The 22,816-nt window shown below is 35.2% G+C and overlaps 1 protein-coding gene across 4 annotated transcripts in view; it reads left to right on the forward strand.

Annotated features, from left to right (window-relative positions):
• LOC135073176 (LIM domain only protein 3) overlaps positions 1 to 22,816 on the forward strand; it is a 98,628-nt gene that overhangs the window by 47,548 nt on the left and 28,264 nt on the right. For 2 of the 4 annotated variants that reach the window (XM_063967247.1, XM_063967246.1), the window contains one exon: positions 17,024 to 17,074. The exons of 1 other annotated variant lie outside the window; for it this stretch is intronic. In XM_063967247.1, the coding sequence (XP_063823317.1) occupies positions 17,051 to 17,074 (24 nt within the window). In that variant the 5' untranslated portion in view covers positions 17,024 to 17,050. Of the gene's footprint in view, positions 1 to 17,023; positions 17,075 to 22,468; positions 22,620 to 22,816 lie in introns of those variants that run through there. One more of the 4 variants, XM_063967249.1, reaches the window with a different exon arrangement.

Genomic DNA, 22,816 nt, shown 5'->3' on the forward strand with positions numbered 1-22,816 from the left:
CATTTTTTAATAATACCAAAAAATAACGCGATATTATTTTACGAATCGATAACGCTGCCACAAACTCATAATAATGAATGAGTCTTTCTTCCCTTTCTATGAAGTATACATTGAGAATTAGTATTTTGTTATTTTTTCTTAGCATGATTATAAAAATTCAATCATCACAGTCATAATACTGAAGCTGACTGAATCAATGTGTCTGAATAAAGACACGGAGTAGGAGCTTGGTTTAATATTGTCTCAGAAAATGTTAGACGCTTTGGTTTCAGTACATGACATAAACCTATTTTTTGTTTCTTGAACTTTGTTTGATATTTAGTCATAATTCATATTTTATCGTAGAGATTTCTACACGATTAACATGAATTAATTCCAATTAATTCGCCTTAGAATGGCGACCATTTTTTTTAGACGTTAATACGTTTTTTCACGAAAAAATAAATAAATAAAAAATAATAAAAATAGAATGCTGGGGCAACAGGTACATCAGTAGTACCATATTGCCCATTTAAGCTTACCTTTCCTTGGCAGCGAGTTTTGTATTTGGCAGTCGTGGATCAAACAAAACGTACCAGACTCCGCTATACACTCCGCAAATAATAAATAAATATCCTTCCTTCGACATTTTACACTACGCTCCTAGTCCCAAACTGAGCAAAGCTATGGGTCCTAGACAACGGATATAAACATACTTAAATACCGTTTTTATATACATAAGTACATAATTATACATAGTAACACCTAGACCCATCACAGAAATTAAAATGTATCAATTCAATTTCTGCCCGGCCGGGGATCGAACCCGGGACCTCTCGGCATAGTAGTCCGTTTCGAAACCACTACACCAAATGACTGACAAATAAATATTTTTACAATGCTCAATTACATCATTGTACCTACCTTACTCTATTTTCTTAGCATATTCTAAAGTCGGGTGCATCCTATAATAACATTAAATAACCACCGCTTAGCAATATCGTTAGTGAAATCATATAATTTATTGAAATATATAATTATTTAAATAAATATAATAATTTATAGGTCAGGTTTCAAGAATCAAAAAATTGCTATTAAAAGGTGCTATTAAATAGAAACCAAACTTTTTCCTCGCAACAGTGTTACTTGGAATCCAAATTAATACTGTTTTGGAATACTGGTCAAACTGTATCCAAATAAATTAATAAGTTTTAATTAACCACATTATTTATTTATTTAATTAAAATGCAAGTGAGCTTATATTTTACAACAATCAGCTGTTAGCCTTGCAGTCACTGTGATCGATTCGGTGTTAACCACTACCGTCGTCAAGCTCAGTTCTGAGATGAAACTGGATAAATATAGGAAAGTAGTGTCGACACGAGGGTGTACGGCCCACACAGCACGCGACACGCGGCAGTATTGCCTGCGGTTTGCGCCGCTGTCAACGTTGACACAATTAGCCAGTGTGCTGGATAGACAGGATGCTCTGTCAACTGTCTTGGCAACTTTTTACAATCAGTAGTCGTACTTAACAGTTAATAGAAGTACAAATAAATGTATATAATAATACTCTATAATGAACAAAATCTTGTTGAGACCGTGATACTTGTTATTGTTATGAATAAGTGATGCAATACGATTATAATACAAAAATATTGCTTTATTATGTATTTAGTACATTGACATTTACTCTCTTAACCATTTAACATGGACATTGATCCATGCTCTAAACATCTACACGGTAAAATAAATCTCGGAGGCGAAAACAGGATAATTATATGATCAAACGAACTTACCAAGTGAAGTTCGATCTGAATTATCCTGTTTTCGCCGAAGAGATTTAAGGTCCCTCCCAACCCGAAGATTTCTATATCTTCTTCCCTGGAGGTAAACGTCAATGTCATCTCTTCTCTAAATATAATGAGACCGCTCGGACACCGAGCCCACAGCGTGGTAGGGGTGGGGTTGCCCGCTCTTTTGTTTTTTACTACTACTACGCTGAATATTGTGTGCGGATTGGCTTGTCGTACAGGGGTACTACACGGTAAAATAAATCTCTTCGGCGAAAACAGGATAATTCAGATCGAACTTCACTTGGTAAGTTCGTTTGATCATATAATTTTAATTACAATGTAAGAGAAAATCAATACCTTTTCAGTCCAATTGGATAATTAATAAATTATTAGTAATTGCAATTGGTATTTAATTAATCAGCGAACGGAACTAATTATTAATTAGGTACATGAGTCTATGATATCGATAACAAAATGTAATAAACACTCGTTGTTGCTTTTGACGTATTGAATTATGTGCTTTTTGATTTAATTAAATTCATACCAATTATTTAACTATTGGAAGCTAGTGAATCGTGGCGATCAATGTTGCAATGAAACGAAATTGTTATTTGTTTAAGTATTAATTTTAAAATTTATTTGTAGATAGTCATTATTTATTTTTAATGAGTACTTTTTTCATTGTAGAATAGAAATAAACTAAAAGCAAAGACATTTTATACATAAATAATTACCTATGTTTTCTTAGGAGTAAGTATGCACATTAATTCTTTAGAGACAGGTATCTTGGTTTGGTGCCTATTATGATATACATAACCGTATAGTAACATATCAAAATCAAAATCAAAATCAAAATCAAAAAATATTTATTCAGTTTAGACCACAAGTGGCACTTATGAACGTCAATAGAAAATAATAAAAAAAGAAAAGGTAGCCCTTATGGGGCACTTTACATGTCTCCTTATCTTTTGGGCCCTACCAGCGCTTCGAGACAAACATATGGCAAGTGCTGAGAAGAAACGCCGGAACAAACTCAGTCACCACTTATTGCCAGGAATTATCTAACGGTAAGAATAGTCAAATTTAAGTACATCAAATATGTGCAGACTGAACTGACCACGCATCCTTGTCATCAATATAGTCTCGAACCTTGTAGTACCCTTTGGACATAAGGGTATTTTTTATATGTATCTTAAATTTGTTTATTGGCAATTCGACAAGGTTGTGTGGTATTTTGTTAAATATGGTAATACATTTCCCCAAGAATGAATTACCTATCTTATGCAACCTAAATGATGGAACAGCAAGTTTATTCTTATGTCTCGTGTTAAATGAGTGGACGTCACTTTTCTTAGTAAATAAATGTATATGTTTACGGACATACATAATGTTATCAAATATGTATTGCGAAGCCACAGTCAATATATTGATTTCTTTAAAAACTTCTCTAAGCGAGTCACGTGGTTTAAGACCGTATATTGCCCGAACAGCTCTTTTCTGTAAAATGAAAATTGATTCTATGTCTGCTGCTGAGCCCCACAGTAAAAGACCATAAGACATAATACTATGAAAATAACTAAAATATACAAGCCTTGCTGTTTCAACATCAGTCAAGTTTCTGATCTTTCTCACCGCAAAGGCAGCTGAACTAAGTCTTCCCGCCAAGGCAGCAATATGGGGGCCCCATTGTAATTTACAATCTAGGGTAATACCTAGAAAGACAGTAGAGTTTATCAGTTCAATGCGTTCATTATTTACTGTAATATTAGTATTAACTTGTTTGACATTAGGCATAGTGAATTTTAAACATTTAGTTTTTTTTGCGTTTAATAGCAAATTATTAGTTGTAAACCAGTCTAATACTTTGGAAAGAGCATTATTCACGTCGTCAAATATTTCCTGACGCCTGTCAGTTTTAAAAATTAAAGAAGTGTCATCAGCAAATAATACTATCTCACAAAGGTCCTTTGAATAAAAAGGTAGATCATTTATATAAATCAGAAAGAGCAATGGTCCCAGTATTGAGCCTTGGGGCACTCCCATTTTTAGGGGGGCGCCCGAAGAGTTAGTTCCGTGAATATTTACTTTTTGTAATCTGTCTGAGAGGTAAGAGTGTAATAGGCTTAAGGCCTTGCCTGATACGCCATAATGTTCTAGCTTAAATAACAGAGTTTGATGATCAACACAGTCAAACGCCTTCGATAAGTCACAAAATACACCAATAGCATCCTTTTTCTCCTGCCAAGCATCGAAAATGTGTTTGATAAGAGCAACCCCTGCATCGGTCGTACTTTTCCCTTTTGTGAACCCATATTGTTTTTCATGAAACAGTTTATTTAAGTTAAAATGAGACAGTAGTTGATTGAAAATAATTTTTTCAAATATTTTACTGAGCGCAGGTAGTATCGATATAGGTCTAAAGTTGGATGGGTCACTTTTGTCTCCTGCTTTAAATAATGGTATGATTTTACTATGTTTCATCAGGGTAGGGAACTGACCTTCGTTAATACATTCATTAAAGATATGAGCTAAATGGGGAGCTATAAGAGGAATGATGGGTTTTATTATGTCTGTTGATATGCCCCATATATCCTCTGTCTTTTTTATATTTAGTTCTTTGAAAGTTTTTATAATAACTATGGGTTCTATTTGTCTAAATTTTAATGGGCTATTGCAAACATCAACACAACCCTCGAGAAGAGACATTGCCTGATATGAACATGAATTAAGACTGCTTGTTGTTATGATTGGTACATTTGAGAAGTAACCTTCGAATGCGTTTGCTACCTTATCATTGCATTTAATATACTTATTATCAATTTTTAATGCGAATGTGTCATCCCGAGATATAATTCTACAAGTTTCTTTATTAATACAATTCCAAGTAGCTTTAATTTTGTTGCCAGAGTTTTTAATTTTGTCACGTATGTAAATAGATTTTGCCATGGTACAAACTTGTTTAAAAACTTTTGAGTATTTTTTTACATATTCTATAAAGTCCGGGTCGCTACTATAGGCTTTTCTACCATATAATTCAAACATTTTTTTCCTACTAATATAAATACCTACTGTAGCCCAGTCACTGAATTTAGTTTTATTGTTTTTAATAATAATTGTTTTCTTAGGAAAAGTTTTATTGAACTCATTTTTAATTAATTCAAATAATTGCTCATATAAAATATTTATACTACAGTTAAAATAATGCAAAAGTGGGACCTTATTAGATATTTGAGATTTAAATTTGTCTTTCTGGGATGCAGTGACTGGTCTATATTCTATTTCCTTGCTCGATGGCACAAAATGGTGTTGAAATGACACTATTTGACCGCAATCATTCATTGTCCTCTCTTTCCCTATTTAATTGCTCAATCAAGTCTTTGGCTGCCTTCAAATCTCTCAAAGCCAGTTGGAGTTGGGACTCCTCCCGGCGAGCAAAGGCTTTACGTGTAAGCATTGTTTCTTTTGGTAAATAATAAAGTATTAAAATGTAAATGCCAAAGGATCAATTGATCAATAATTGGAGGTTGACAAAAATGTAGGTAAATATAACCTCTTACGCGGGTGACAGTATAAGGTCACAATAATAGTATTTCGTTTCTAAAATATGCACTACTGTTGTAAATATAAAACAAATAGGTACCTGTTTCGAAAGATAGAACAATGTTAACAAAATCCAACGTAATATTTTCGTAATTGCACTGTCAAATCGGTCCTAAGTATTTGCACAATTTGCACCGTAAACACAATGCAATACACAGATTTAAACGTTATTTCACTTATAATTACATAAAACAGTAACAGTGATGAGTTTAGAGACCTTTTATGATATTAAATTAAATAAAAATCAGTAAATAAATTGGGACAAGTTCAAATCAGCTGTTAGCGGTAGTGTTGCCACAGGAAAAAAAAAAGTCAGTATCATTATTAATAAATCACATAATACCATTTTCGAGAGTTTACCAAAAATATAAAATCATTAATACGTTATAATAAATAGTACACAATACATAATTAATTAAACAGGCTTCTGTTCATCGAATACAACTAATAAATTGCTGTGTACCAAATAAAATTAAACAATGCCGCTCACAATATACAGTGAAAAAACTAATTAAATACTTAGCGTTCTATAACTTAAGCTCGATATTAACTCATTAGAGATTCGTATCGATTAACTCTACACTAACTCTAGATCTTAAACAGTCTCTTGTTCATCGAATATAACTAGTAATTGCTGTGTACCAAATACAATATGCATAAAAAAACCGTGAAAAACTAAGTAAATACTTAGTCGCATTCTATAACTTGAGTTAGATATTAACTCCATTAGATACTCGTATTGATTGATTCGATTCTAGCCCTAGATCTTAAACAGTCTCGAATATAACTAATGATTGCTGTGTACCAATTAAAATAAAACAATTGCATAATATACCTAGAAAAAACTAAAATAGCTGTACAGTCAGCGGCAAATAGTTCCTGACACCCAAAGTAGCCAAAAAGATCGCAACATCATTCGCAAAAAATCAATGTTATTTCGAATAAGATTGTGTTGTGAACTTTTTGCCCACTTTGAATCTCATGAACTATTTGAACGGGTAGTAACTTGAGCTGGATTAACTCATTAGACACTTGTATCGATTGACTCGATTCCATCTCTAGGTCTTACATAACTGCCGAACACTAGTCTCTACTGCGGCCAGCAATCAATAAGCATCAGTTGGGCGGCAACAAACGATCGCATTACAGTGCGATTAGCCGCCGTAATGCATGTTATGCACTCAATTAATCAGTGACGCGGATGCGGACAGGGGTGTGCGATAATACACCCTTGGACCTCTGTATTGGAGTGGTTTTAGGTTGTCTTATGAGCAGCTACCAAGTTGTAAACCTCTGTATCGATATGGGAGGTTTGAATTGTCACAAAAATGTTCATATTATTCTGGCGTTCTAGTGGACGCTTCTGTGTCTTAAAATAATTAAATAAATGAGCAATATTTGAGATGTTAAAGGAAACATAATTATGGTCACTTAAGCACAGTCAGTAACCGGTGCTTTCCAGGATTTTTTTCATTACAAATTTAAATTCAAATATTTAATGCACAATTATGGGTAAATAGAGCGACCAGCTGATGAAATACTTTCAACGATAAAGCAAAATTTAGTTATTTTAATGTAAATCAGTTACAAACACCTGGAAAATTTTAAATCAACTGCTAAATCCATAAGTAAAAATCCACATATCAAACACATGCACAGGCTGTTTAATCAGATGCTAACTAAACAGGACACGTCCAATCATGCCCAAATTAGTAGTAGCAGACTAAACTCATTGGAGATTAGGCCGATGCGATTCGTTTAATTTAACATGTTTAGTGGGCTCGTGCTACGCCGTTAATCAGCGAAATAATACGCTATTTCAGCATTGTTGATTAATTAGTTGCGACAATATTAGATTGTTTAATAATTTTGGACATTATTTGAATTAGAAGCTTATACAAGTTTAGGCACAGTAAAGAGATGTTTAACGTAATGTTACAGGACATCTAAGACTGGGTTGTATAATTAATTTTACGTCAAAAGTCTGTCAAACTTCATACAAAAATCACTGGTTTTGGTTACAGTTACGGTTTAAATAAGATGGTGTAACTCACCTTAAAGTCGTATAAAACTCTATGCTGGGTTGCACCATGTCACTTTAACTGACATACGTCAAAAGTCTGTCAAATTCCATACAAAAATCACCGGTTTTGGTTACAGTTACGCTTAAAATAAGATGGTGCATCTCAGCCTTCAAGTCGTCTAGATATATCGAAAGATGTAGGTAAAGCTAATAAAGGTTTTGTATTCTAGTCGGAGTGTTATATTACTACGTACTTAGTTTAATTATTACGGTTAAATATTTGCAACACGTTGAGTACCTATCTGTGGCCAGAATACATTCGATACGTTCTATTTTAGAGTACTTACTGCGTTACATTATTGCGGTTTTACGGTTGGAAAATTGATAATATGATCGAACAGGCTCATCAATTTACCATTATTAATTAATTATACATATCAACGAGTAATACAATATTACACTGGTCATGGGTTTGTTTAGCGGGCACAGTAGTTACCTAATTGGAAAATTATTTTCTTACAAAATCCACATTCAGTTGATCTGGTTGATGATTTGATTATTCTAGTTCAGGTACATGTAACTATTAATACCTTTATTCATAATTATGTAAAAAATACTATATTACTCCTAACATCATGCAATAAAGGTATCTTTTCGTTGCAAAATCGCATCTAACCCAACTACATACGCTGCCAGTTCTTAGCATAACATGTCCATAAGTCGTAAAAATCGTAAATCATAACGTTCAATCTTTACAAATCCACAAATTGGCGTTTTAATTAACTCGCACAACTCACAACATCTCAAGACATGACCTCATTGTTTTCCTGAGTCAGCGCTGTATTACAGCGGTTAGCTGCACCAATAATACGGCCTATTAATTGGCTTGACGTGTTCAGTACTTACCTAATTAATGTCGAAGGACAATACTCTTGTTGTTGGTGCCACTAACTGCCACTGATTGGGTTACCTGCAAACAATGAGGCCTAATGCATGCGTAATTTAATTAGATGTCGAAGAGGCAAATACCTGAATAGTTGTTGCAGCTGCGGTAATCCAGTTTTTGTTTAGGTTTTGCTTTGTTTGAGCTTAATGGTTTTATTACAAATATACTCGTAGGTAGAGCCGTTAAAATTAGCGCTTCAATTAAGCTATATCTGTTTCAATAGAAAAAGAGGTAGAGTTTCTACTTTCTACTTTTTTTTAATAACTTGAATAAATCTAATTGTCCAAGGTGGGAATCAAACCCACCTTTTGCTTGCCGTTTTTTTTATGTTATGTGTATGTTCTAGTTTTTTTCTTTAAAACATAAAGCTACCTAAAGTCCATTTGTCAAAATTGGATGCTGTAAAGTCACAAGAGTGCCGTACGAAATAAAACATCATTACGTGCACAATGCACGCTCTCCCAAATTGATCTGCAGCATTACAATGGCAAATTAATATTATTACGAGTACAATATGCCTTCGATAAGTCAGCTCCGACCGTCGAAATCCGAGGGACGAGGGGAGCAATTTACCAGCAATTTTAATAATAAGTCCCTGGTATTTCTATTATATCTGGGCGGCGATCAGGTGGGCCGCTAGGGGTTTAATAACTCGCGATTAGCCTATTGGAATCGCTGTGAATGTTTGCTATTTTTTCGATATTGCCCCAACACACGTTTGAGTAGAAAATTTAATTTCATCTCATGTGGAATGTGAAGACGCGACAGTAGATGAAGTTCGCAGATTCCACAACGTAATTGGTAAAATTGTGTGTTTGTTGTCATGTTAGCATTATAAGCGTAAACGAGACTAGACTAAGGCTCAGTTGCACCACCTAACTTTGACCGTAACTATAACGATAACCGATGTTTTTTGTATGGAGTTAGACAGATTTTTGACGTTTGTCAAAGTTAAAGTAAGATGGTGCAATCCACCCTTAGGGTACATTTACGGGGTAAAGACCAGGTACATAATTACAGGATAGGTCACTTGGCTCACATTGAAACACAGCGATTCAATAACGAGTGAGCGGATTGAACAGTTTTTGTTAAAGCTTATTTCTGTGGAAAAATAATGTAGTTGACAAGAAGAAGCAACCAGTTGTCAAGCTAATGTACTCGTATTTATACGTAGTAGTATTTTAGTCTAGTTAATAGAGCTACAATAATGTAAATAAATTCAGTACCATAAAATGTAGAGCATCAACATGTAAAAATAAACTAACTTGTTGTTGTAGTTGATAGTCTTACTTTACCGTTATCCTACGACAAATTAACTAGCGTAACTTGTCTAATTTCCAATAAGACTCCAGAAGCCGTAATATTCATTACATACGAGTAACCCAGCTAAAGTGGAAATAGTTTATCGCAATAGATAGTAGGTTATGCCGAGAGAATTTTAATTAAAAATGATAACGTGTAATGTGCAGTGTGTAGACCCCTTCGGAGCAGGGGCGATTTTTAATTATTAAAATTTCTACGCCGACGGCGGGTTCGCCGATATTACTTTGATATGGGGCCGCGAGATATTGCTGCCTATTACGTGCGCATATCGCTTTGATTTGCTTGTTCGCGATATTGAGTGTGCGTGCAACTTAATCCTTTTTGTCAGCGGGCATCTGACTGTTATTGGAAATAAGAGTAAAACTTTACTCAGACGGTCTGTCTTTTCGTTTCGTACATGTGATGCAATTTTATTAAAGAATAATGATAACTAGTCGCTGCTTGCGTGAATTTTGATTCAGGGGACGTTATTTATGAAGTTTTACAAATCGTTTATGATGACTGTATAAACCACAAGTACCATACCATTCAGGTAAATGTATAAAGACGCGGTCAAATTCGACCAGACCATTATAAATTTTCCTTCCACATACAGAATTTTAGATGACATTCATGTAACTTCGTTACCTTCAATATCGTTTGACGATAGGCAAATAACAAAAACTCACTGTGTACACGTCCGATTTATGAAAAATTCCAAACTCTAAACTACGATGTCCCCACTTATTGCTATCCCGCGAGATCCGGGCGATCTACTTGACATTTCATTGCGCATTTTTATTTCGCCGACAGCCCTGCGTCCGTACTAGCGAAATGAAAATAATAACGGAATGTTTTAATTTCCCTGCGAGTGACGGGTCACGTGCCCCTCCCAAGAGGGGGTGCAACTGTCATCATCACTGCCGTGGACAATTAGCCTGCTCATGAGATTAAACAAGCTGTATTTATTGTTTTTTTTTTTGCAAACAGCATTTGGCCCGGACTATTCAAAGCGGCCAGTAGCGCGTGCGCGTATGACAGTTATGAATATGACAGCCATGAGAAGAAAACGGAGATATGTAGTTACACAGTTTTTATGTCAGAGGTTGAACGTGTTTGTAACTTTGCGATCGTCTTTTGTTTGTTTTTACTTTAGCTAATGTAAGGGAGAGTCCGGTAATTTGGACCAGTTTTTTTCAATCCCATTTTACACATAGTTTTCTTTTGTTTTTGCTAATGTTCATAGTATATAATTAAAGAGAAATTATTCAACTTACTATTTCATATGTATTAATCAACATAATTGTTGTATATTTAGCACAATTCCACAAAATACGAGTTCAGAGCTTCGGTCCAATTTAGCCAACCGGTTCGATAATTTGTACCACAGGGTGACTAAATTGGATTTCTATAAATTTCAAGCCTATAAAAAAAACTATGGCAAAATATTATACGATACATTCTTAACAAATTAGGAAACGAAAAGGAACAGTAGTTAATAACATAGACAATCGGTATTGTTTTACACGTTATCACGAGTTTGAGTAAAAGTTTTGTAATTCCAATTATTGTAACGCACACCTGTACCTAATCTACTTTGCCAGTCTTTTGCTTTCATTTATTGTTAGTCAAACATAACTACGCTATTATAACTTCAAAATATGATTTACTAAAAAAAAATTCAAAATCCTTTGGTAAAGTTCCATACAACTTGATGTGGTACAATTTAGCCGACTAGGTGATAGTGATTTAAAAAAATCGGTAAAAAATATAGCTTATAAATACCGAAAAATGTTTCAAATAATTGTAATCCACACTAATTTACGCTTCTAAATAATATATTAGAAACACCCTGTGATTAAATTTAACAAAATTACAAACTAAACATGCATTGTCAAAACTTACTTGAAAACAATGAAAAAATACTTTTCAAAATAAAACACACATGTTCGTTGTCACGGCAAAAACCACATGGCCGATATTAATTGAATTTAGTTGTGTATCGCTGAGTGTATCAATTAGAGACATTCAATAAATACTTTCCGAAATATGAGGGTGGTACAATTTACCCGGCGGTACAATATACCGAACTCTCCCCTATGAAGGTGCAGAATTTATTGATTGATAATTACTACCGAGTCTAAAAATGAACCAGATATTGATTTCTTCGAAGGGAAAGTGTGTCATAGACACTTGAACTGTACAATAGAGTTTCGTGGCAAACGGAATTGCAGTAACAGAAATCAATAGAGATCTAAAAATAAACTCTACATATCTATAAACGTGGGAGCGCAAGTTATGGCGATAGGAACGGGCTACCACTCCATCATTCACTCATAAATATTGTAAATGGTTGTAGTGTTTGTTTACATGTAGGTGGAAAAACAGCCCTTTTATAAAACATGCTTGTACGTCTATTAAAGGTTGGAAAACATTGAGGCATTTAGCAGTTTTAACATATTGCAGCGCTATTTTGCACCAAAAATGTATGATGTGCGGTCAACTGTACATTATAGGCTTTAATTCGCACTATATTCCCTAGACTATATTCGTATGCGTTTCAATTAGAATAACGTGATCGCGGATAAGCTATGGAGTGCGCACGAGCGGAAAATTAAACGATTGTGTAAGTGTTACTACGAGTGGCAACCCTAACTTTGTATGGATTAGACGGCACTAGAATTGGATTTGGGATTGATGTGTGATTTGTAATTGAAACTTGTACATTGACTTCATTGTGTGGGTTGAGTGACTTTTGGGATTATAACGTGATGGATTGAAATGCAACTTATTAATAAAGTGTTAATTATTTAAGGGTTAGTTAGAAAGGATTATAGTTTTCACATTGTTTTGTGTATGACCTGTGTTAGGCCTGTTGAATCGAGCTTTATTTTCGAGCTTCTATATTCTTGTAATAACCGAGACTATAAAAATGGAAACCTTTAGAGATTTTGTTTTCGTTACTCAATTTCACGAAGAGTAAACATCTTATGTAGAAATAATACCTTATGAAGTTTTAAAATTATTTTAAAGAAGACAATAATGAACTTAAATAATTACAAGCAAAAAAAAATAAAACTTAATAATATGTCACCCAGTGTGCCCCAGTCGCAAGGGCCAAAAGTCTCTTACAATAGACGGTTTGCAATCCGGTCCAATTAAAATTAATTAGCTTCGGAACACACCGTAGACCGAAGCAACAAATCAACGAGATACAACCTCGGATAGCAGCCTGGATAAGGACTATGGAACCAGATTCTAAATCCAGCAAATAAAATCTTACACACTTCTAATAAGGTCGCAAATCAATCGTATTCTTGCCGTTCTCTAAGACGAAGTTATTATTTCTAGATTGGTGCAGATGCACTTTTACTATGAATTTTATTAATGGCTCTATTTTTAAATTTGTCGATAGAATGAGTTGGTTTTCTAGCTAGAAACTATCTTACTTAGCTATGAAAAACTAGGCTACTAAAGATAGAAGATAACTTTTACTCACTGCTAACAAAATTGGTAACAGCGATTAGAAATTTTTAGTTTCTTTTTTAGCCGACATACTATAGGTGTACATCATCAGACTTTTGTCAAAATCGTATTTATTACGACAGATAACATCATTGTTTTTAGTTGGATCTGCCGAAATAACAAAATAATTTAAAACACCTTTTTAAAAAAGAATTTAATTTGAGTATTAACGTACATTAAAAACATGCCACACAGATAGCAAAGGCTGCGCATTGGTAGAGAATGGAGCGTTTTAATTGCGCCTCCAGTTAATTGACAGCTCACGCTCCGCGGTGACAAAATATTCATACAAACCGTCTAATGACTAGTTTCTGTGTATTGGGAACCGTATAAAATGGAGGCTATTTTAGATGTCAATTTATCACCGCCGCGGGGAGGAGCCGCTGTTAATCACGACCGGGCGATTGCCAAAATAACTTCTTGTACTCTAGTCAGAGATGATTTATGTCACACGTTCCCCAGGCACGTCCTTCTGGTCACTTGCTTGGGCGGTCTCCATGTTGGCCTTAAGTTCGAATTCACAGAACCGCTCCGTACTGTCTGTCACTTTAATTGAACCTTGTTTATTTGTCAGAACCCATTTATCTATTTCCACACGTACAGTTAATTGGTGCCATCTTCGACAAGTCTAGGATGCTCGTTACATCAAATCATTTATCGTTGTCACTTCTAAAAGTTTGCACCTCTGCGTTCGCGTATTTGTGCGTATTTATTAAAATATCTGACTGCAAAACGTCCAATTAAGTGCATGAAATTACACTACGTATTTTGCAGGGAATATGATGAGATATTTTTAATGGCCGAAAAGAGGCTTGGAAATCTGGATCGTTTTCGGAATAAGTTCCGCGGTTGCCGTCGCCATCTGCGAAATTGGAATGCCTTGTATTTATTTTGAAGCTGGCAAAATAGAGCATCGATTTAGCGTCTTGTCCTGCTATAAATATCGCGTGTCCTAGCAGCTATTTGGGTTTGGGACAATGTTGACAAAGTTCACTCTCTTAATGCCGAGGACAAATGCCGCGCTCTGCAGGTTATGGACTCGTGAATGTCGCTTTGTAATGTTAATTGGTCTGTTCCCATACATTTTAACCTACTTATAAGCTCTATATTTAGTTCCGCATTGATTTTATTGAAATGTGCAATATGACAGATTTGACCTGAGATAAAACTGTCTTAAAAAGTAAACGGTAACATTTAAGAAGACTGATAACGTTATTACCATATTGCTATGCAAAAAGAGCGATAAAGTGTATTTATTTAACATAATGAAGTCTGCGCAAAGGTCATCATAACAGCGGGCCATAATGAACTCCTCAGGTGTTGTTACGTATAAAAATCCCAGCAATTCAATTAGTGGGAAAGCAGGGAGGGCGCGGAGGGCGGGGCCTAATAAACATAATATAAATAATCTGCGGCGATAAATCTGCAGCGCTTTATGGCAGGAGTGGGTTGTCACTCCGTCTAATTAGCACTAGTGCTGCTGGGAGCGAGCGGGAATAAAGCGCTGTAGCGCTGCATGCACTCGGCTACCTGAATCTGGGATGTATCTTTTGGGTAAATGATAGCGTCTTTGTTAAACCAAGTTTGTCTTCCAGTCTAGTAGTTCTGTTAGATTAGGATTTGCAGTACTAATTTTGTTGAATCCATTTTCAAGATAATATACATCTACACAGTTATTATGTATGCTATTACTGGCATTGTTTTATTTTTGGAGGAATTTGAGTATACTTGAATGAAAGTCCTTAAAAGTGGACTCCATTAATTAGCGTTCTCAAATAATTCTACCTAATTAAGTTGATAAGTTTTATTTCATTGGTTTTCTAATTTGCCTTAATTTATAAAATGCATTTTAATGCTTGATGCACTTCTATGACAACTCTAAATGGTAAACCATCAATGTGCCAGGTGATAAAATAATTTAAAGATCCAAACCGTAAAGCGCTGAAGCGGCTGCGCGCCAGCCAACTCGTCAAAGCACTCTTCATCAGGCTTAGTTAATTATGAGGACATATCAGCTTTATTATAATTACTCATTTTAATGTCGCTGCGCCTAGCATTGCCTACAATGTTGCCGTAATGAATGTACCCATTACGGTATGGGGATTCTTTCATTTTCCTGCGCTGTAGATAATAGTCTGGATATAGGAACTGTGTTTATAAAGTCTAATAATAATACTAGGGTTGTTACATCCCACGGTTAAGGAAAAAGGTGACATTTATGTGCCAAAAAAATAAAGTTCTGTAGTGTACTGTGTATAAAAATCTATTTCTATTTCTTAACTTGTAGGTTGATGTCAATAGCTTTGGTTCTAGTATGTTTTGAAAAGAGTTAGAGAGATTTAACTCTACTTTAAGGCTGAGTTGCATCACCTAACTTTAACAGTAACTATAACGATAACCGGTGTGTTTTGTATGGAGTTTGTCAGATTTCTGACGTTTGTTAAAGTCGAAGTAAGATGGTGCACCCAGCCTTAGTAGAGCATATGATTGTGTTTTGTTTCGCCACAGATGGTGCACCGAAAAAATGATATAAACTTTTAAAAAGTTGACAAATAAAGCAATTCGAGCGCTCGTAATTGCTCGTGTGCAGGTGTGACCGGGCTCGCCGAATCCGCCAAAGCCGGTATCACTTCACGCACCATTACCTCCATAATTTAATTAGTTTTGAGTGATCATTTCGTTAATAGAGGCGATATTTGGCGAGCTCTCGTTCGCTCGCGGCTTTGTCAATTTTAATTAAGCCCGATAGGTGGACCGAAATGTTGGAATTCTTCGTTAATTAGTCCGGCTCGAGATTTCTAATAATTTAATTAATGTAGGGTGTTAATAAGCCCGCTCATGGTATTCCCGTACCGTGGCGTTCGCACATACCGAGCGGTGCCGAGACACTGTATAATTTGATGTGGTGCCGTTATGCGAGTATAATGACAACTTTATTATAACACGTTTCCTTATTATCCATGGCGGAATGGGTTTCAGACTTCAATTTGCCGATTCTGATAACTGTTATTATTATGTATAAATCTCATTAAAAGGTCTAGTCGCAAAAACATTTTTTGTGGACAAAGCTATTATTACGGATTTAATCTTAATTGATCCTTCTTAAGATTTATTTTGGGAAGTAAAGAGATAAACAATTTTGGAAATAAATAATTAATCCGTTAATCTCCTGAGAATTTAGCTACCTAATTAAAATTGTTTACGTATTTGCGATGAGCCCACTTCAGTAAAACTTTTCGTTGTTTGCGACATAAACCCATGTAAAATAGTTTTGTAAATAAAGTAATTATGTAATGATGAGCATGATTAATGCTATTCATTAATATTAACCTATGCGGTAACTGCATGGTGGAATGTCGGGTGATTATGTCATCATATATTTTTTATAACAGAAATCGGCCTGATCGTCACTTACCATCAGGTGAGATACAGGCCAAGAGCTTCCTCGTTGTGGATAAAAAAAAAAGAAAAAAAATATGACTAAGTAGACTGACACATAAATCACAATACCGTGTACCCATCGCCTCATTCAAATCAAGTGTCCAAAGATTATTATTGAATGCAAATTGTCCTATGCAAATTGCCCTAAACAGAGGATATTATGTCATTTATTTTTATATTACAAATGCGATATTCCATTCAAACCACCGCACAATAATCGCCGGTATTATGATCGAAGACCTTTTCCTTAGTCGCAAATGACACACAATTGTCGAGGGCCCTTTAACAGAATGTCAAGTGAATTGCAGTTTGTAGTATTGTCTTCGTGAATATTTTACACGACTCCAAGGCGGGGGAAATGTGTCCATAGCAAGCGGTTCAATACAAAACAGTTTATGTCAATTGTTGCAGGTAATTCAACGGTTCCAGACGATAGCAATGACAAGTGATACTAATATGCAGGTAACTTGATTGACATAATAACTTTTATTTGTACTGTCCTTTGTGTTTAGTTTTAAGAATCGTTTATTCCAAAGTTTTTAGTTAGTTACTTTAGCTTTGCTGGCGTATTTCGATAAATAAAGAGTGTTAGGTAGATAAAGATAATTTATCATCTTCTTTTATAATAACTAAGCTCAGTGTTTCTTTATAATTATGCATATTTCAAAATAATACCTATCAGTAATTTTAGAGGTGATCGCTCAAAAAATACCTCCCAAACATACCTCTTTTGGGAGGTTTATTTCTGCCAATATCGAGTGGTTTCTTAAATACATATAACTAACTTAAACGTGGAAACCGAGTCACTGAAAAAGGTGCATACCTACGTATCTGTCAGTTAAGTCTAAATAACTTTATTATCCGCGGTGAAATCTGTCGAAAGTATCGAAGTACGAGCGAAGTTCCTTACTCGGAGTAAATTGAGACGATAGACGCCTTCGCGCTGCAAAGGAAGCTCGGTACGGCGAACAATAATACTTGCTTATATTTGAGCTTATTAGGATAATACACCCACATTACTTACACAGTACTTAATATAAAAATAACTTTTTCCCATAGGTAGGTATCTGTTTACAATACAGCATCTAAGGTACCTATTTCATGAAAACTGGAACTACATCTTTTCACGGCTTGCTTTGGATACAATGACAATTAGTGCTTTATCCGATTAAGTATTTTAAGTTCTAAATAACTTGAAATAATCGAATGAAGGTTCGGTTTAGAGGAATTCGACTTTTTCAAGTTATTCAAAATAGTTTGAGATGCGACTCTTAACGCTAGATTTGCATCAATGGTGTTTTAAGTGCTATTTATGCAAGTTTGCCAGATAAAAGTCTAAACAACTTTATCCGCGGTGAATCTTATAAAACTTCCTAACTCTCAGTAAAGCAAGTAACCCGATAGATACTCAAGATAACCCTTCGTCTCAAAGGAAGCTCAGGAAGCTCGGCAAACAGCGGGTAATAAAACGCGCCAATATTTGAGCTTCCCGCCGGATCGCCCACAAATTAAGCCTTAAAACAATAAGTTTAACGCTTCCTGTTGGATAAATGTTAACCTTGACATTGAGAATTTAGGGTGTTCTTTGTATAGTACAAAAAGGTACGAGTACTTAAAGAAAATGTTCTCATTAAAGTACAGTCAATAGCACTTCAGACTCTACATTTTGTTCAAAATCGCAACTAATATAACTGATTAAGATTAGTTTCTTAGTCTTGATTTGCAGTCGTCTGAACATTGAATGTACAGTGTGTATTATAATTTTTTACAACATTGCTGTTAAAGTTCTTCTCCAGTGATCGTTTTTTTTAACCAGAGCGCTCCTCAACCCTTTTGATCCATCATTTCATACAGGCAGTTTGATGAGATAGTAATGTAGGTGCATTTCCTACACGTGTCTCTAATGATAAAATTTAAACTAAGTACAAGTACGTACTTAACTTGATACGCAATTTGAATACGAAAACAAACTAATTAGTAACATGATAAACTTCAAAACATTCCCAACTTGCCCTAACATTTTATTAAAATCACAGCGAGAAACGCCGACGCGAAATAATATCGCAACGTAGAAAATATAAATACGACTAACGTTCGTTCGCAATTTTCTGAGAATTAATTAGACAGAAGTACTAACGAAGGTGAGCAGTTGAGCACTCGACTGAGCTATTAGTATCGAATTGCATTATTATGGAGCACGCAAGCACTCGAGGCTGAGCTGTACGGGCTGTACCGTACCTATTATAATGCAGCCTGATATTTGATATAAACATAACATAACACAATCCAGCTTCAGGCTGTACCAGTAACGTCTGACGTCACAGGGAATCATTTTAATAACGTCACTTGATAGTGTTACGTCTTGGGTTGAAACGCCTCTGTATACATTCAACCCTGATAATGAAATGATTGTACAATACAGATGACGCTACGATAGCCGAACGGTGAAGGGGTTGGACTGGCCGACTCGTGATCCGGGGAACGCGGGTTTGATCCCCGCCGCCGCTCGACTATTGTGGTGAGCTCACTCGTGATACAAGCATTTTAGCTTAGTACGAAGAGCTAACGGGACTATTAGTTATTTGTTATTACACAAATGAATCTTTTAAAAAAATACGACAAACCATATTCGAAGATATTATGAAAAATGGATTCAGAAAGGTACTAAAAGCAAAGTCCAATTCTTCCGTTTATTAAATTCTTTTAAAGATTAAAGCGTTCTGTTAGGTTTATTTTTTAAATAAACAGATATTATTACATTCCAAACTCCATAATTTATTTTCTTTCTAAAAATAAAAGGCTTCGTCGTCAGAGCTTTAGAGGTCTTAAATAAAATTGAGCTTAAATGCTCATTATAAAAGCTGTAAACATTAATCTTTTATTATTGCTTGATTTAAATCTAATTAAAGGTCTGTAAGGTTGCATATTAAATGAAAGCCGTCGACAGCGAGGTTTACAATTGAAAATGTGTAATACGGTCATCAGCGGCAATTAAGGGCAATTACGAATTTCTCACACAAGGTGCTCCTCACGACGGGAGGTCTGTGAGGGCAAGCCATGAAGCGGGGAAGAAATGAGATAAGATATTTGTAATTAAAGTTTTTATTTTTTGTGTAGTTTTGTCGTCTTTTATTATTTTCATTCATGCATACGTATCAATATTCTTAGATAATGTTTTTTCAGTTTGAATTTTGCGTTCTGGGTCAATATACAAAGTTTCGAATTATAAACCACCTTTGCAAAGAGGAAAACTTACTTTATACTAAACATGTACATTATTATAATTAGAATACCATTTGGACTTTTCATTTACGAGCATTTTATCTTTAACCCTTCAAGCCCTGGGAATCGAGACATAATATCAAATTGACGTGGTCTTATGCTACCGCTTGGTTTTATGGGTTATTAACTATCAATCATAAAAATAGTTGTATTTTTCCTATTTATAAACCTCTAACACACTACTACAAGAAGCCTTCACATAAAGTGGGCTCTTCAAAAGTTACGGGCAATTGAAAACGTGTAATACGGCCATCATTCGGTGGTTTGGCGCAATTACACATTTTCCAGTCAATCCCTACTTTACCCGCAACGGGAAAGGTCACCGATGCATTTAGAGGGTTGTGTGGAACTAATGTCAGCTTTGTTCTGAAAATAATAAGCATTATTTTCGTCTGAACATTAGTGGCGATTGATTTATTAATTGATTAGTACTACTTACACTCAAAATCATACCGATTGTTCTTTGTATATTTATAACGAATAAATTCAAAAACTGTTGGACCGATTTCAAAAATTATATCACCATTAGAATGCTACATTATTCCCGACGCTATATGAGTAGTAGATTGAAATTAGTCGCCGCGGGAAAGTTATTCAGTTAATTTTATGCATATTTTCATAGCACTGGCAGCTATCGCACCTGGCGCATTATGTGCGGGTATAAATATATAATTTCACGTGTCACCGTGAACTGTTGGCGATGTGCGGCCATTACACGCGTTTAATAAGTAATAATTTAAGTTGCACAATGTTAATGACGGACCCGCCGACGGATTTATTCGCGTTTGTTATTATGCGATTAGTCGCGCCCGTCGTCGTCGCTGCAAATTGCAATGTACCACATCCAGGTGATAGCAGCCAGCTTAACTTGGCCATACGCTAAAAGTCTCCAGCGTAGATATTGGAAATTGCAACGCACCACATCCAGGTTAAACCAGCCAGCTTAACTTGGCCACACGCTAGATGCCTCTAGTGTATCTAGATTTCTTCGAGTTTTCACGAGAACACGAAGAGACGAGAACGTTTCACGAGAACGTTAAAAACAACAATAAATTAGGTACTTATCTCGTTTATATCCGTTGTCCCCATAGTAGTACCCATAGTACAAGCTTTGCTTAGTTTGGGACTAGAAACGCAGTGTAAAATGTCCAAGGATATTTATTATTTTACTGTTTGTTAAAAAATAGAGGCGAAGTTGCGGCGAATACTCGTACTTTATTGTTGTGTTCAGTATTTAAAAATGCGTTTAACACCAAAAACTATTGTTCAAAATAGTTTGTTCGTCCTAATCCAGTGCGGGGCGTACCGAAAATGGTGGAAATTGAAAATAAACATTGGTTCCCGCCCGGCACGCACTGGCCAAATTGACAATACAACCAATTTGCGCGCCGCACCGACCACCTTTGTATGGGAATTGAAAAATAATATTACTCTTTTTTCCTACCACTGCACGTGTACAATCTCGAAAATAAACTATGATTCCTCGATTCTCATTTAGATTTTTAGACGCGATCCAATTTTAGACTTTCTGTAAACAGGGTGACTTAATAAAATATAGATACTTCCTCTTGGTAACTATATACAGGTAACCAAAAACAGTAAAAAATAGCAAAAAATAGATAAACTAACCTGTTGTAGTAATAATGTGTCAAAATGTTAAATACAATAATTTTTGTGTCAGACTGTGCACTGCCTTCCTGTTAAAAGTTTACGTTGCATTTTTTAAGTTGCCAAGCTTGGTATTTTAGTACGTGTAACATAAGTGCTTTGAAAAGAGCCTATTTGTTACCAAGGAATTTGCAGGTACATAGCTGTACACTGTAAGTGTGGTATCTACTATTGATGTCAGTTGAAAAGCAACAGCATTTAATTTCAAAATAATTAATTCCTCAGGAAAACCCCAGATAAAGGTATTAATTTAACATAAAATAATAACGTAATGCACACATGTAGATACGTAGCATTTATATTTAGGATTTTCAGAAGACAGCATAAAATTAAACGAACAGGAAATCGGCAAGTTACTTTAATTAGCAGGATACGTCGTTCTTCATAATTAAATTGATTGATAAAGTGTGTAGATACTCGTATTATGTTAAATAAATACATACTAACGGAAAGTATTAATTGCTATTTGTATCCTACAATGTAAATTAGGACATTAATTAGTTACAAAAAATATTAATACACTTATTTTTTACATTACAGTAAAGTCAATAGTACGGAAAGGTTGCGAGTGCGACAGTGTGCGAGCTCTATTTCATGTATTTTTAGATATTTTTGAATTTACATTAAAAACAGCATAAATCCGTATGCGAATTGCATTCGAACGCTTCAAAAATAGGCCTTCTGTAGAGCTTTAATATTAATGTTAAAATCTTTACTACCCAGTAGGTACGCATTAACGTAAAGAGTGATTATGATATCAATTAAATGGAAATTGGTCATTAACGAGCACCGCCGGGGGCGCAGCTAGTGATAGTGCTCATTAGCGAGGGTGTTATCATATCAGGCAGGAAGCCGCGATACTCCGAACACCCGTTCATTCATTCAGTTTTTGTAAGGAGAGCGTTTTGTAAACACGCGCCCCGCGCCCGCGCCGTAGCGATCCCAAATCTCTAATTAATCGCGTTGTTTTGTTTTCTAAGTAACCGAGAATAAAGCTAATTAAAATATTTTCGACCATTATGTGACTCCGAATTCGCAGTGGATTGAAGTTATTTCGGTAAGAATATTTTAATTGTGTTGGTACGGTAAATAGTAATTGATGTCAGTGTACGCCCACATGTTTGAATCACATAAATATTATTTTACGGAATATTTTTTAGTTCCTCGTGAAAAAATACGGTAAGGCCTAATTATTTTCATGGTTGGTAATCCAATGCTTAGACATTTTGAACGACAAGAATTTTAAAATACCTG

The sequence above is a fragment of the Ostrinia nubilalis genome, chromosome 7 (genome assembly GCF_963855985.1).
Source record: "Ostrinia nubilalis chromosome 7, ilOstNubi1.1, whole genome shotgun sequence".
NCBI lineage: Eukaryota > Metazoa > Arthropoda > Insecta > Lepidoptera > Crambidae > Ostrinia > Ostrinia nubilalis.